General features: G+C 37.9%; 1 protein-coding gene across 8 annotated transcripts in view; it reads right to left on the bottom strand.

Moving 5' to 3' along the window:
* The window catches only part of UTRN (utrophin), a 491,097-nt gene that overhangs the window by 53,133 nt on the left and 422,071 nt on the right, over positions 1 to 15,893 (bottom strand). For all 8 annotated transcript variants that reach the window (XM_045058165.1, XM_045058163.1, XM_045058164.1 and 5 more), the window contains 2 exons: positions 7,929 to 8,130; positions 1,311 to 1,396 (listed from right to left, as the gene is read on the bottom strand). In XM_045058165.1, the coding sequence (XP_044914100.1) occupies positions 1,311 to 1,396; positions 7,929 to 8,130 (288 nt within the window). The remainder of the gene's footprint in view (positions 1 to 1,310; positions 1,397 to 7,928; positions 8,131 to 15,893) is intronic.

Raw genomic sequence — 15,893 nt, 5'->3', positions numbered from 1 at the left:
TGACTCCATCAAGGTACCTCACCTCCTGATCTTACAATCAGTCTTTTGTTTCCTATAAATCCCACATTTCTTTTCACTGACATTCTTGTCAAACTGTTTTAAGAAAAACAAGCCATCTTGATCCAGAGCTGAAATTCGCAGCCAAATCACCTCACAGACATTCCAGAAAATAAAACTGTTGAAAAATGTATGTTCACAGAAGATGCAAAACTCAATTAAATGTACAGGACCTGTGATCAAACATCTCCACATTCCTTCTCCCCAAAATGTACGGATATATTCTGTGAAGAAACATCTAAAGACATGCATGGCAGGATCAAGTCACCCACATTTTATGGACAAAATTAAATCAGAAAAATGTAAAAGTGTGGAGACACAGCAGCAATTGCTACAACTGTGATTTCTAGGTACTTTTCACATATTATCCCTAATTGCTTTCAAAGTGAGAAATGTTAGCTTCATCCTTCAGTTGAAGGAAGTCCATTAAATGTCAGCCTCTTGAAATGTGAAATGGGAGTAATATTGCCTCTTAGCTGGCGGTCTTCAGTGGGATCACGTAACCGGCCCAAAGTCACTTAGCCACTAAGTGGCAAAGCTGAGATTTGAAGGCAGATGTCCCTGGCTCCCCAGTCCATCCCTTTCAAAATGCCAAGATGCCCACCCTTCATGAACTGACAGCTAAAAGGATACCACTTACTTATTTGGTGAATTAAAAAAAAAACAGAACAAAATAAAAATATTTTATCACTTTTTATTTTCTCACACTATAAAATATAATTATTTGTCAATGTCTGTAATAGTTCCAGCCCATCTCGATTTTTTTTGACATTAGAAGTATGCAAAGTTCTCCCATAAATATAGTATAAAGGTTCTAGTCCATCTTAATTTCTTTTCAAGCATTGGAAATATAGAGAAGTAGAGAAAACTTGGGCTTTGGAGTCAGAAAAATCTACAATCTAATTCTAGCCCCATAACAGCCTCTTCAGCCACTGACTGGATTTTCAACCCATCTCAGTAGTCATTTTTTTCAGCTGGAAAACAGAAGTCACAGTGCTTACATTCTGAGGTGATAGAATTAAATAAGATGTATATACAGTTGGTTCTCACTCCATCGAGGCACCTCACCTCATTTCACACAACTCCACATCACTTCTTAACTGGCACCCTTTATCTAGCCCGGTACATGTACATAAGGGTTAAAAAGAATGGAAACTCTTATTACAAGCAAACCATATAAAGTAAGCTGCCAATTGATTGTTATTATCATTATTATTACAAAAACACTATCGTATAGGAAAGGTCTTACATACATCTGTATTTTTCTTCTAAGAGACCTTTGGAGAGAGACATCAATCCAATCTTCAGACTCTGCACTCTTATTTTTCCAGTTCGACCCCTGTAATTGTAAAAATCTCAATGTGTTAGATGCATTTAAAGCTATAAACAGTAGGCTAATTATTTCTGAATATCTATTTTTTGAGGGTAAACTATTAAAAAATAATTGCATATTAGAGATGCAATTTTTCTATTCACTTCTAATAATCAATTTTAAGCTGATACCACAATTTCATGACATATTTTAATAGGATGTTTGACCTAGTCTGGAAGAATATGTAGCCTGAAGTTACTTTACATGTAACACATGAACTAGGAACGAAAACGAAGGTAAAATAAAAATGATAATCATAAAGCTGAAAAAATATTTTCAGAAATACTATGAATTAGAAAATATCTGTTAATAATTACAAATGCAAGATTTAAAATAGATAGCTAAAGGGGAGCCTGGGTGGCTCAGTCAGTTAAGTGTCTGACCCTTGATTTCAGCTCAGCTCATGATCTCATGGTCATGAGATACAGTTCTGTATTAAGGTCTATGCTGGGCATGGGCCCTGCTTGAGATTCTTGCTCTCCCTCTCCCTGTGCCCCTCCACTGCTCGCTTGTGCTCTCGCTCTCTCTCTCTCTCTCTCAAAGAAATAAAAAAGAAAAATTAAATAGCTAAAGCTATATATAATATGCATGTAGCTTAATAAGGCAAGAAAAGGATAATGATATATCTAAAATCAAATGTAAGAAAACTGGAATAGTATACTGAGAGCTGATAACTGGTTAAATACTTAAAAACTTATTGTCTTCATAGATTTTTATCTCTGCCAACTCAGTTTTTTAAAATTACTATTGCAACTTAATAGTCGGTGATCTCACCTAGGCAGGTGTGAAACCTCTGTTTGAGGAAGTATTAAATTATAATTAAATACAAAATACACTAATTACTCAACACCAGGAAATAGCTTTGTACTATGCCGATGAGGGACTATAAGTTAACTAGAAGAAAAATTTTATCTTTAAAAACACAGAGTTGTCTTCATTCTGTCATTTATCAAAGAATTTCAGAGTTGTCTATCAAATCTCCCAATGTACTTCAGCCTGGGGATGGGGAAAGGCAAATGCAGAAACTAGAAAAATTTGTAACATGATCCTTGCTATGGAATAACACACAATCCAGAAAAAAAAAAAAAAACAACCCTCTATTGTTATCTTTATTATTCCATATTCAGGATCTGTTTTCAGTTTAGGTTTTTAATATCAATTTTCTCAAGATATGTTTCCAATACACAAGTACAGTATACCCAAAACCTATGACTAAATGTCTATGTAACTTTATCATTACATAAAATTTAGTAATTCATGCTATCTCAAAAACAGATAAATATTTGTGTCATGTAATTTTAATTTGAGGTGCTCTTATTATCAAACTGTGTTTAAATCTTGTTCTTCTTGATATTCCTCCTATGAATACTAATTGATATCTTCTATTCTCAAATTATAAATACTAAGGTAAGTTTCTGTATATATACCATAACATATAAAGTATAAAATAAATAAAGAAAACATGCTGAGAGATCAGTAAAATGTATTTTCAAAGCAGTCACTCAATAACCTAGAGTTTATAATCTATATTAAATCATATCCAACAAGCTTATCAAACCCTTAATATGCATGTGCACAACATTCTGAAGTGACTTAGGAGATAACTAACACTTAAACTGAAATAAATATAGCGTTATAAGGAGAATCTAAGTTAATATACTCATTGCAGTTTCTTACCATTATAGAAATACTTCCAAATTAACCTTAAACTGAACCATGGTACAAATTGTGTTTCTAGTTCACATTTTTAGGTGTTTCCTAATTATCACAGAAAAATAGACTATGCCTGGCTTCTTCCCGCCAAAAATCAGGAAATTTTATTCTCTGGACAGTCAGACAACAGACTTGCAGAAGATAACAAAAGGCTGTGTGGATGGACTGGTACATGGATGTGGCTAAGGGAAAAGCAATCTCTTATGGGAAAAAAGATCCAACTGATGCGTATTAGAGGATGACCTCCGGTCTATGGCGGTAACACAAGAAAATGACTACTGAAAACGTCAATCATCCATTCATCACACCATTAATAGTTTTATGAAGGTGTACTGTGATCCCGGCATTGTTGTGTATCATGAGGACCAGCAGAAAAGTACAAGATAAAATTCCCACCTTTGATAAGGTCACATACTAGCTAGAGAGGAGACAAGAAAACAACAGGAAAAGCACAAGAAAATAGGAGACTAAGCTTTATGTGTGGGAATAATCAAGTACAAGATCATTGTGGTTGACTAGTTGTTAATGACTAGTGATTAGTCTGAGTAGTTATTAGTCTCAGTAGTTACAACATATGATAGAAAAGATAAGCCTCAAATCCGACCCTGAAGACATGACATAGCTGGACTGTCCCTAGGAGAAGGTTGATTATCATAGGAAAAGCCTGGGCAAGGGGACAGAGACAGGGGGTGTGAGCATCGGAGACAAGACTCGTTCAGGGGTAGCAAAGACTTGCATCAAGGCTAAATGGTTGATAAAGTTGATAAAGTTGATAAAGTTGTCCAGGTTATATGGAACCAGATGATAGAGGGCTTAGATGTTAAATAAGATATCTGGATTTGAGGGAGAAGAGGGAGACAAAGAAATTTATTAGTGAGTAATATAACCCAATATTTAAGTATTTGGTTCCCTGAAAGTCTTCATAAGTAACTTCTGAAACTAGTTTAACTAGAAAGATATGCACCTTATAAAATTATATCCATCTTGGCATAGTATAAAAATGAGTTAACACTGCAGCAAATGAGGTTAATATTTTCTGTGGGACAAAAATATTTAAACCAAGCATTCCGGACTGTTGCTTCAAATCATGATTTAAACATTTTTGATTTCTATTAAATTTAGAAGGAAGATTATAAAATGAAGGCTTTTTAACCTGAGAAGATGAAGACTGAGTGAGGCTGTGAACTTATAAATGGAATAAATTTTATCTGTATAGTTTGGAAAGCCTTTTCTACATATAGTAGTTCATTTGCCCTTCATAAATATCTTATGTATGGTAAGCACAGTAGATATTTTTATCTCAGTTTTTCAGATGAGATATTGAGATGCCAAAAGTGCAGTGGTTGGCTGCCAAGCAACCAGAACCAAAAATTTGGATTCTCATAATTCACAAGGGAAGAAAATATTTTTTTTAAAAAATCATAATATTAGGAGTTGGACACATGTTAAAACTTAAAAAAAATTAAACTTAATATAACTTATAAAATACTATTTTTCTTCGATATGGTGATATGGCAGAAATAGTCAAGTTATTATCAAAAACCCCGAGAACTAGTTCCCTATCTATCACTAACATATTGCATTGGTGGTTATGGACAAATTGTCTTGTCTCACTGGTTCAGTTTCTTAATCAGTAAAATGAAGAGGGCAGAATGGAAGATCCTCAAAGTACTTCTACTTCCAGAATCCTCTGATCTCCTGGGTGTGTATCACTCATTATTTCAAGAGCCGCCTGAGTATACTTCAAGAGCTGAAAATATCAGTTCTGGCTGTATCACACTACACAAAGTAAGGCAGTTAAAAAATATATGGTTAATGAGTGAATATCAAAATAGCTGAATGAATGGAAAGGTTAGATCGTGGTGCCATTTCCAAAGTTCAGAGACTTATTAGGGTCCAAAATGTCCTAGTGCATTGGATAATGTAGATCATAGTTCCATTGGATTCTCAAAGAAAACTAATGACTTGAAAAGAGTTAATAACTCTTGTTTAGACAAACTGATAAATCACAGTTGTTAGAGAAATTTGGGCAATCAACTCTGGCCATCTGAGACTACCATCATATAATTAACTGTGCTTGTGGGGTTTTCCCCCGCCCTTAGGTTAATTCATGATATTTCTCTCCAAAATAGAAAACCAGACTGAATGCATACACCATTCGGACCCAGTACGATCTTCACTACGTTTCTTTGGCATGGAAGGAAAATAAATCCTAAAAGCGTTTTTTCCTTTAAAATGGAAAATTTCAAGAAACCATCTTTCTAAATAAGAAACAGTACTTTAGTGTAGCATTTTCCATGTGTCCACACTTGATGATGGAAAGTGGAAATACGCCAACATTTGATTCCCTAGAATAGGAATCACAACATTTCACATTCACATTCTACCTTCTCACCTAAGTGGCACTATTCCCTTCGGGCTGTCCAGTGAAAACAGCAGATGTATGTGTTATATGTTATGAGTTATATCCTCCTAAAATTCGTGTATTGAAGCTCTATCCACCTAATACCTCAGAATGTGACTATACTTGGGAGATACAGTCTTTAGAGAGGTAATTAACTTAAAATGAGGTCATAGGGTAGGCCTCAATCCAGTATGACTGATGTTTTTATAAGATTAGAACACAAACACACACAGAAGAAAGACCATGTGAAGACGCAGAGAGAAGGCAGCCACCTATAAGCCAAGGAGAGAGGCCTCAGAAGAAACCCTGCTGACACCTTGATCTTGGACTTCTAGTCTCCAAAACTGTGAGAAAATACATTTCTTTTATTAAGCTACCTAGTTTGTGGTTCTTTGTTATGGCAGACGTAGCAAACTAATGCAGTGTGTTAGAACTGGAGGAGGGTGATTGAACATTTTCTCCAATTCTTCTTTAAATCATTACTCAAAATATGCACCTCTACCTTGCCACTAGAGAACTTAATGAACTTCTTAATTAAGTACTGTATGAATTTAGCATTCTTCCCAGGCCATCAAATTAAGTTACAGGCTTTGTAGTTAAAACATTTCATTGACCAGCTCTTTGGATGAATTTACTATATAGAAAATATCTCTTTTGGAGGTTTAAAAAATTGAAGATTAGCTAAATAGTGAATTAATGCCAAGAATCATATTTTACCCTAGAAATATAAAAAAATCACAATAACACAAAATGTATTAAAAGATACCAGACAGGGAGATAGTAAGTCCCATGTTCATTATTATAACTGAGATTCATGCTATCTATCTGTTCTTTGGTGAGTTTCTTAAGAGTCTTAAAGTACACAAAAGCTATTTATTTTTTTATAAAAAAAAACTTTGTTGTTATATTTATGAATATTGAAAGAGGAAAAAGTTTTCTAAACAAAAGGATAAACAAAATTTTAATCAAATCATCCCTAAAGCTATTGTTGTCACCATTTACTTCTTATACAGAATCAATCAGCTGGGGCGCCTGGGTGGCGCAGTCGGTTAAGCGTCCGACTTCAGCCAGGTCACGATCTCGCGGTCCGTGAGTTCGAGCCCCGCGTCGGGCTCTGTGCTGACAGCTCAGAGCCTGGAGCCTGTTTCCGATTCTGTGTCTCCCTCTCTCTCTGCCCCTCCCCTGTTCATGCTCTGTCTCTCTCTGTCCCAAAATAAATAAACATTGAAAAAAAAAGAATCAATCAGCTGCTAAACGTGTGGATTTATAAACTATCATCTATCTTCTTCCTCTCTAAATCAAATAAGAGGATGAGAAACACAAATTTTTATGCAGCTAATTAATGGAAAATAACTTTTAGGGTCTGAGAGAAAAACAACAGTTCTCATTTTCTTATTTCATCTTTGCATACTTTAACCCCCTACCAGAAGAATGAATAATTCCTAATGTTTCAGAAATGTCAGCCCACAGCAGGTCTTTCTAGAATTGATTATTTCACAAATGCACTGTCACATTCAAAAAAGCCAAATTAATGGCGAATGAGTTATGCTGGAAGTTGAGAGTGCTCTTTATGTAACAGTGAGTATCTAATTAAATTATAGATATTAGAGTGTCCTATAGCATAAATTACTTAAAATACCATACAAACACATCACCCCTATTGCAATAAATAAAGCTAATACCAAAAGAGAAATTAAATCCCTTTAATTGCCATTCAAATTGCTCTTAGGTTGTCATACAAAAATTGCAGAGTGGATTCTTATGAGCCAGTCAATTATTTTAACTCATAACAAATATAAATTTTTATCTTTCAAAAAAAGACACACCAAAAGACATTCTGGAAGAAGAAAATAGGACTTATTTATATTAGGTTTCCCCTAGCAAATATGATACGACAAAGTTGACACCATTTACAAACTGAAACAAAATCTTGAAATAATGGGTGGACATTCTTTTTTGTTATACTGTTGGTTAAGAGCTCAAATTTTGGAAAGTTATTCTTTTTTTTTTTAATTTTTTTTTTAATGTTTATTTATTTTTGAGACAGAGACAGAGAATGAATGGGGGAGGGGCAGAGAGAGAGGGAGACACAGAATCGGAAGCAGGCTCCAGGCTCTGAGCCAACAGCCCAGAGCCTGACGCGGGGCTCGAACTCACGAACCGTGAGATCGTGACCTGAGCTGAAGTCGGATGCTCAACAGACTGAGTCACCCAGGCGCCCCGGAAAGTTATTCTTGTACAACAATTAACATGTATATTTCCACTAAGAGAAGTACTTTGGAAGTACCTTTTCAAAAAATTCACTTCAAAATTTACACATTTTGCATTATCAACACATTTCATTTGACGATTATATTTTAAAGAGAAAAAAGGCCAACTTACGTGTCATATACGTTGAGCAACCAGTTTAGACACATATCCACACAGAGAGGAACATTGACCAGATCCTTATGCATTTGTTCAAGGCCATCATAAGTTGTTGTCAGACAGTTGATGACGTCTGGAACACTAAGAAGCTGATCATTCTGGTTCAGTTTGTGCTGTTTGAAAACTTCATTTGTTGTATTCAACTCTAAGAGATCCACTAATCAGATGAGAAAAAGGAATACGCACAGTCATTACATTATACAACCTAACAACATTAGAACAAAAACATTTCTAATCTTAAGTATTTAGCTTCTTCAGTTTAAGAATCTACTCTTTCAAGCTAATCTCAATTTTTAAAGAAATAAATAACATTGATATTCTTATATTTCTAAACTCTTCTTTTATCTGCATCTCTTATTTTCATGCTTTTGTATCTAAACTTTGTTACTTTTCAATCTGATCCCATTTTTTTGCTCTTTGGAATATCAATTCTTCCTACTTTCCTTTTGTGACTTTTCTTTTCTCTTAAGGCTCTTTCTACTTTTAAATATAGAAAGGCATTGGGGTGTCTGGGTGGCTCAGTAGGTTCAGTGCCCAACTTCGGCTCAGGTCACGATCTCGCACGCTGTGAGTTCGAGCCCTGCGTCGGGCTCTGTGCTGACAGTTCGGAGCCTGGAGCCTACTTCAGATTCTGTGTCTTCCTCTCCCTCTGCCCCTCCCCCACTCATGCTCGCTCGCGCTCTCTCTCTCTCTCTCTCTCTCTCTCTCTGTCAAAAGTAAATAAACGTTAAAAAAATAAAAATAATAATAAATATAGGAAGGCATAAATAAATCTAGTCCAAATAGTAGAACATCTAAAATATGACACTGCTCTTCTAACTCCTGAGACCAACCTGTTCACCCCCTCCAGTCATCGTTTATATCACTGCCAAACTAATCATTCTGTTTTTCAACATACACATCATGGATACAAAATTCACTGAAAATGGTCAGTTAAAGAAGTTGTTCTCTACTTCCTGCTGAATCAAACCTGATCTAGGATGCCCTCCCAATCTGATCCTAACCAGGTTTGCTTCCTTTGATGCTTTGGCATATAGGCCACTGTAGCTACATGAGATTTGAAGAGGTCCACAGTACAGGCCCACATCCATGGGTCTCCATGTATTTGCTCCCACTTCTACATTTCATGTGCAGAACATCTATGGTGGGACTGGCCGGTGCTAGAGCAGGGTAGAGCAGGCTAGAGCAGGGCACAGAAGAACAAGCTGGAGACCCTGCTCTCAAAGATGGCCAGTCAGAGAAGGAGAGTAAGCATACTACTAAGGAGTGAAAATACAATAGGCGAAGAATACATTGATTTCTATGAGAGCTACTACCATAAGGGAGTAGAAGGAGCCTGGAAAATGGTCCCCTGGGAGGTGGGGATTTGAAATGGGCCTTAAAGGATAAGATGCAAGAGACCATGTAAAGCAAGGAAAGAATTCCAGGAAGACAGAACTCCTTGGGAAAAGACAAGAATTCAAGGAAGTCTGGGGGGGGGGGGGGGCTCTAAAATGACAACAGCAGTGTGGATGGTAAGTGGCTTACACGTGGGTGGCACGTGGTTATGGTGTGGCAGATACGTGGCACTTGAAGGGCTGGCACGTGTGCCCTACGGGAGACGCTCACAGGCCAGGAGGAAGAGTTTTAGACAAAAAAGAAGAAAACTTACCTAATCTTTCTTTTTAATCAACTTCCAGTCATTCCATTAGCTAACCGGGAACAGGGAAACAGGAGATTATCAAATTACCATGTACCTGTACATTTATTGAGTACAGAAATGACTTCTAAATCTGAAGAAATGGGTTTGGAAAATTACAGAATCCACATGAATTTAAGGACTGCTCACTGAAATTCCGACTTTAAAGAATGTTTTCCCTATCTCCATATTGAACTTTTTAATATTAAAAGAAATCAGCTTAGGGCAACTTTTTATTTTAACATAACCATCTATTTCCTCTTTGCCTGACACAAAACTACTACCTTAAAAAATACAATGACATATTGTGACAGTTAAATAAAATGAATGAATAGCTTCCTTCGTATTTATCTATTTTTAACCATTGGATAACTACTAATTTTGAGTTTTTAAAGACATGAAATGTGTCCACTCTAGCTGCCTAAACACTACATAGAATGATTTATTTTTTTCAGGTTATCTACAATGGAAAGGAACTGCTTTAGAACTAGACAGATTAAAATGATTTCTAAAACAACTCAACAGGGAAAACTTTATAAAAAAAGAGAGACAGAAAGAACAAACATAAAACTCACAAGTCTGGATAGTAGGTCAATCCATTTGTTTCCAATGTCAAATATATTATTGGTAAAATGTCAACTAATTATAAAAATAACTTATGTAAGCTTTACATGAGTTAGTGAGGACGGTATCAGAAAGAAGACTAAGAACCATCTAGAATCTTCAATATCATCTTCATCCCACTTTTTGGCAATATACACTATTTTCAATTATCAACTTCCAGAGGGCAGGAGCAAAATTCAAATTCATTCTTCAGAGTATCTGACAAAGACAAGTGTTGAATGACGGCAGCTACAGAACTATAATTTCACACAGATACAAATAAATATATTCAAACACTGCCAAAGCGCTCTGAGTTTTCTCAATTCCAACACTAATTATGCCAGCAACTCAGCACTGCTATTGTATCCACACATGGCAATAAAGTGACACTAGATCAAATTCCAAAAGACCACTTCCTGGATCGTGCTGCCTTTGCATTTCTTCTGGAAAAGCCTCCTTTGTAACACACTTTGTAGCTGTGACAGTAATGTGCCACATCCCACAGACTATCATGTCTTCAATTTTTAGTGATTTACTTTGACACTTTGCCTTAGTGCCTAAGCCAGGCCATACATCTTCCTGAAATGTGTCACACTTAGGTTCCTTTAAAAAACTGACTACATTTAAATCGCACAAAATTATGATTTTCTCTTTTCCAAGGGAGACAAATGACAGCTCAGTCATGTGGCAAATAAAACAAACAGCAGAATCATTTTCTAACCAACTTTCAGACTTTTTTTTTTTTTAATCTCCCATATGAGGCACAGGGGATCGAATGGAAATGGATCATACTTCTCCTGTTCTGCAAAAACACACAGTTCAGCACCTGACCTTGGGCTTCCGTAACTCTTCCCGTGTTCTTGGAATCTTTGACCATTCCTTCTTTCTTTTTAAGTTTATTTATTTATTCTGAGAGAGAGAGCATGCACAAGCAGGCAAGGGGCAGGGACAGAGAGAAAGAGAGACAGAACACGAGAGAGAGACAGAGAATCCCAAGCGCAGAGCCTGATGCACGGTTTGAACTCATTAACATGACATCATGACCTGAGCTGAAATCAAGACTCAGATGCTTAATTGTCTGAGTCACCCAGGCACCTGACCATTCCTTCTTCGCACCTCTCCTACCCTCTCTTCCTCAGATATCTCAGAAGGACAGGTGGCACTCAAGGACTTGTATCTGCTGCTTCACTCTGTAACCCTGATACCCTCACTTACTCTTCATTACTTCAGTTACTGCCTTCTCTCTGGATGGCTCCACACTCTGGTTTCCATCCTGATCTCCTACCTAAACTCCTGACCCACACGCCTGCTGTTCTGCTCCCAATTAGAGCTATACTATTCTCTTTCGGGGACCTCCATCTCAGTATGTTGCAAATAAAGGTCTTGAGTTCCTGTTACACTGAAATCCAGTAATGGTGTCAGTACCTTCTATAGACCATGACTCTGCAAACCCTGAAATGCCCTGACACCCTCTCCCTTTCACCCTCTGCCAGTTATCAACTAGCAAATCCCCCCAGTCATTAGTTTTCCCTCCTCCTTACAAATCCCTCTTCTCCCTCTTCTCTCCTGCTACCACCACCTGCTGGTTCAGCACCCATGATCTTTTGCCTGAACTATGTACTTGTCCCTGTTCACTTGATCCTTCCTTCTGCCTTAGATGTTATCTAATCTGGGCCTATCTCCCAGGTCCCACAAAACAGAAAATGGTCTGACAGCACCCTACTCTATAAAAAACAAACATTAAATGTAACATTTTGAAAACATGAGGAACAAACAACCAAAGGAATCAGAAAAGGTTTCATGAAAAAAAGTGACCTTCCATGTGGACCCAAACTGACTTTAAGGACATTTCCAAATACTGAATGGATAGCTCATAACCTATTCCATTTAGACTCCATTATGTTCCCTAAACTCCATCCACACCTTTGATGCTTATGCATATAAGTGCTTTCCTCCCTACCCCTGATAAATAGCCACATGCCTAAATCCTGTGTGGCTTCTAAGGCCTGGCTTATATGCTTGCTAGTCAAGGAAGCCTGCCTTGTTCATCACGACAAAGGGTATCTCTCCCTCTTCTGACACCACTTTCCTTTGGCTTCTCTGTTACTGCCTATTACAAAAAAAATTAACTAAGAATACAAAAGAATATGTATAATACACATGTTTGGCCTAAAGAAGAATAGTAGAACCAATCCCTGGTAATCCGTTACACAGCTAAAGAAAGAGACTGTTACTGGTATCTTGAAAATGCCTTGGAAAATGTCCTTAATTGCCTTCCCTCGTGATCACAGGGAGAACAGCTAATCTTTGCATTTTGCTTTCAGTTTTCAAAAGTATATGTATCCCCAAATCATGCAGCATTTATTTTTTCATTATTTCGAACTATAAATAAATAGAATCACACTGTACTATATTCTTCTCCACTTGTTTTTGTTCATTCAACTTTACAGTCCCGAGGGTCATCAGATTGCTGATGTTTGCTGCAATATCATATCACATTTAGGAATATGCCAAAATTAAACAAATTTTAACAGTAAGAAGTGCTGCCATAAATCCTCTTACACCAGCTTTCTGGTGTACTCTTGTAACTCTTATATTTTTATTATTTTTTAAAGTTTATTTATTTGAGAGAGAGAAACAGCACGTGCGTGGGGGAGGAGCAGAGAGAGAGGGAGAGAGAGAGAACCCCAAGCGGGTTCCACGGTGTCAGCGCAGAGCCTGACTTGGGGCTCAATCCCATGAACCATGAGATCATGACCTGAGCCCAAATCAAGAGCCAGACGCCTAATCAACTGGGCCACCCAGGCACCCCTACTCCTGTAACTTTTACACTCAAATCATTCACTCTGTATATCCTAGGAGACTGCTCTGTGCCAGAAGTTGAATGAGGCTGGAGGTGGAGAAGAAAACAGACTCATCCCTCACATGAAAACTTAGCTCATTTAGAGAGACAGGCAGTAAGTAAGTTAATAAATAGAATATCAAGAATTATGACAAGTGCCACACAAGGAAAGAACTGAATCTAAGCAACAGAATATCAGGAGTGACCTACTTTAGAATGAAATAATCATTGAAAGCCCCATTAAAGATAGGCAATAGGCTGGAAGCCAAAGGAAGAGAAGGTACCTGACGTGGGACAAGAATAACATTGAGAGCTAAGACAAGGGGTCTCCAGGCAGGAAGAACAGAATACAGGGCTGGCCATTCCAGTCAACCACTAGAGCTGATGGCAGGAGTCCTCTGTGGTGCACAGTGAACGGAGGGGACAGAATAGCAGGCCAAGGTAAAGACCATTCCATTCTGAGGGCAACAAGAATCTGCTGAAAGCGTGTATCCATGTGTAACACGCTATCTCTGAATGTAGGTTCCTCGAGTGTGGGAACCAAGTCTCTTTACATGGTCTTAGCTCCTACACAATTGTGGAGCCCAACAAATGAATGAACAGTGACCGAGCAGTGACAGCACGCCCTCTACATTAGGTCCTTATGCTGGGTGGGGGTTTACACAAAATGGGAGGACCCCTGACCTGAAGCCATAGACAGCAGGGGCAGGACAATCCTCTTAACATTATCTCTTACACAAAGGCAAGCATATGGTGCTTAGGTGAGAAACAGTCCTTATAGGCAATCATAAAGTTCTGGAGAAATTGGAGGCAGGTGGGATTAGCTTGTAAACGTTTCCAAAAGAAGTAAATTTTTAACAGTGTCTGGAGGAATAAAGGGTTGCAGACCACTGCAGAGGAAGGGTCAAGGCATTTCAAGTGAACAGAAAGGACAGGAGAAGGAGGAACAGATTAATCATAAACAGGTGAGCTGACAAGTGGTGTAAAGGCCCCGGGCTGGAGAGCAGTGGGGGCAGAGGCAGTGGGGAAAGTGAGGCCAGGTGGCTCCAAACACATCAGCTCGAATATTTATAATCCAACGCAATCTGGCACTTTTCTAAGTGCACATTTCTAAATGTCATGTAGTTTAGAAGCAGGAGGTATTCCTCTTCTGCTCTTCTCAGATTTGAAGGAATGAACTGTAGGAGGGAGTTTTTTCCTGAGAATTCAAAAGAACCAACAGAGGAAAACACCAAATGTGCTGGTACATTTATCCAGCCAGAAGTACTACTGAAAACTCGGACCATGTTCATCATGACAAAAAGCAGTCTTTGGTCAATGGAGATTTTGCCCCTGAGTCATTTGTCCTCATTTTATAGCTCATCAGGCCCGAGAAGACCTTCCAGATCCGTCAGCTGGATACTGGGCATGCAGCTGAGCCCCTTTCAAAACTGCTGTCACCATGGACTCACTGAGATCACTGAACGTCCCTTCTGTGTGTTCCTAATTCACTTCCTATTCCCCTCTGGCTCAACATACAGATCACTGGCCAGGGTGTGTTGGCTTTGCTTTTTTTGTACTGGTGATTCTGCACCACTTGCTTCCATTATCTGGGGCTCTGTGGATTATGGGCATCAAAATCACCTCGGGTTTTCTTTCATCCATGAATCTGGAGGTGTGTTTTTAGCCCTTGAGACTTCTCTTCCACACATCACTTAAGTTTTCCTTATTTTATTCATTTAAGTTTTTAAAGTTTATTTATTTTGAGAGAGAGAATTTGCACAGGGAGGGGCAGAGAGAGAGAGAGAGAGAGAGAGAATCCCAAATAGGCTCCATGTTGTCAGCATGGCGCTCAACTCAGGGCTCGATCTCGCAAACCATGAGATCGTGACCTGAGCCAAATCAAAAGTCAGATGCTTAACTGACTGAGGCACCCAGGTGCCCAAGTTTTCCCTACTTTAAAGCTTTGCATTGCTGTGGGGGTTTTTTTGTGTTCTTTTTTTCTGAATGATTCTATACTTCTCTTTCCTCACCTCTCCTCATGTTACCAGCTCAAAATGTAATTCTAATTTCTACTGACTTTTAAAGAGTTTTTAACTTTCATATATCATTTTGCAAAGAGTAATATTCAAAGCTTCACTGAACTGCCTAGACAGAAAACAATTATTAACAAAAAGTAGCAAACAAGAATATTTGGAATTATTCAAATTACTCTGCCTTAAAAATATAGACAAAGGTCACTTCTCATATTAACTATCTGACAAGATCTACACGTTCTTTAATGTTTTGTTATTTTGAGACAGACAGAGAAAGAGCATGAGCGGGGGAGGGGCATAGAGAGAGGGAGACATAGAATCCAATGCAGGCTCCAGGCTCTGAGCTGTCAGCACAGAGCCCGACGTGGGGCTTGAACTCACAAACTGCGAGATCATGACCTGAGCGAAGTCGGACCCTTAACCAACTGAGCCACCCAGGCGCCCTACATGTTCTTTAAATAAACTCAATCATCAAAACAACCACAAAGAGAATTTAGATAGATTAAATCTATACTTTATTATTACAAGTACTCATATTTCTATTTAAATTTAGGTTGTTTGGGTATGTGTGTCGGGGGTAGGAATAACCCTTTAGTAAAATGGCTATCACAGAATATTACTCTGAACAAACTCCCTGCAGGAAAAGTTCATGTTGCTAATACTAATTGTCTCAAGACATATTTAAATAGAGACTTTTATCTAATTTTCTCGGTGCCAGTTCAAATTTGGATCAAGAATGTTATTTTTTAGTATTTCTATATTATGTGATTGCATTGAATCAA

This window comes from Felis catus, chromosome B2 (genome assembly GCF_018350175.1).
Source record: "Felis catus isolate Fca126 chromosome B2, F.catus_Fca126_mat1.0, whole genome shotgun sequence".
Classification (NCBI taxonomy): Eukaryota; Metazoa; Chordata; class Mammalia; order Carnivora; family Felidae; genus Felis; species Felis catus.
Note: the sequence above shows the minus strand (reverse complement) of the source record. Positions and strands in the feature narration are given on the sequence as shown.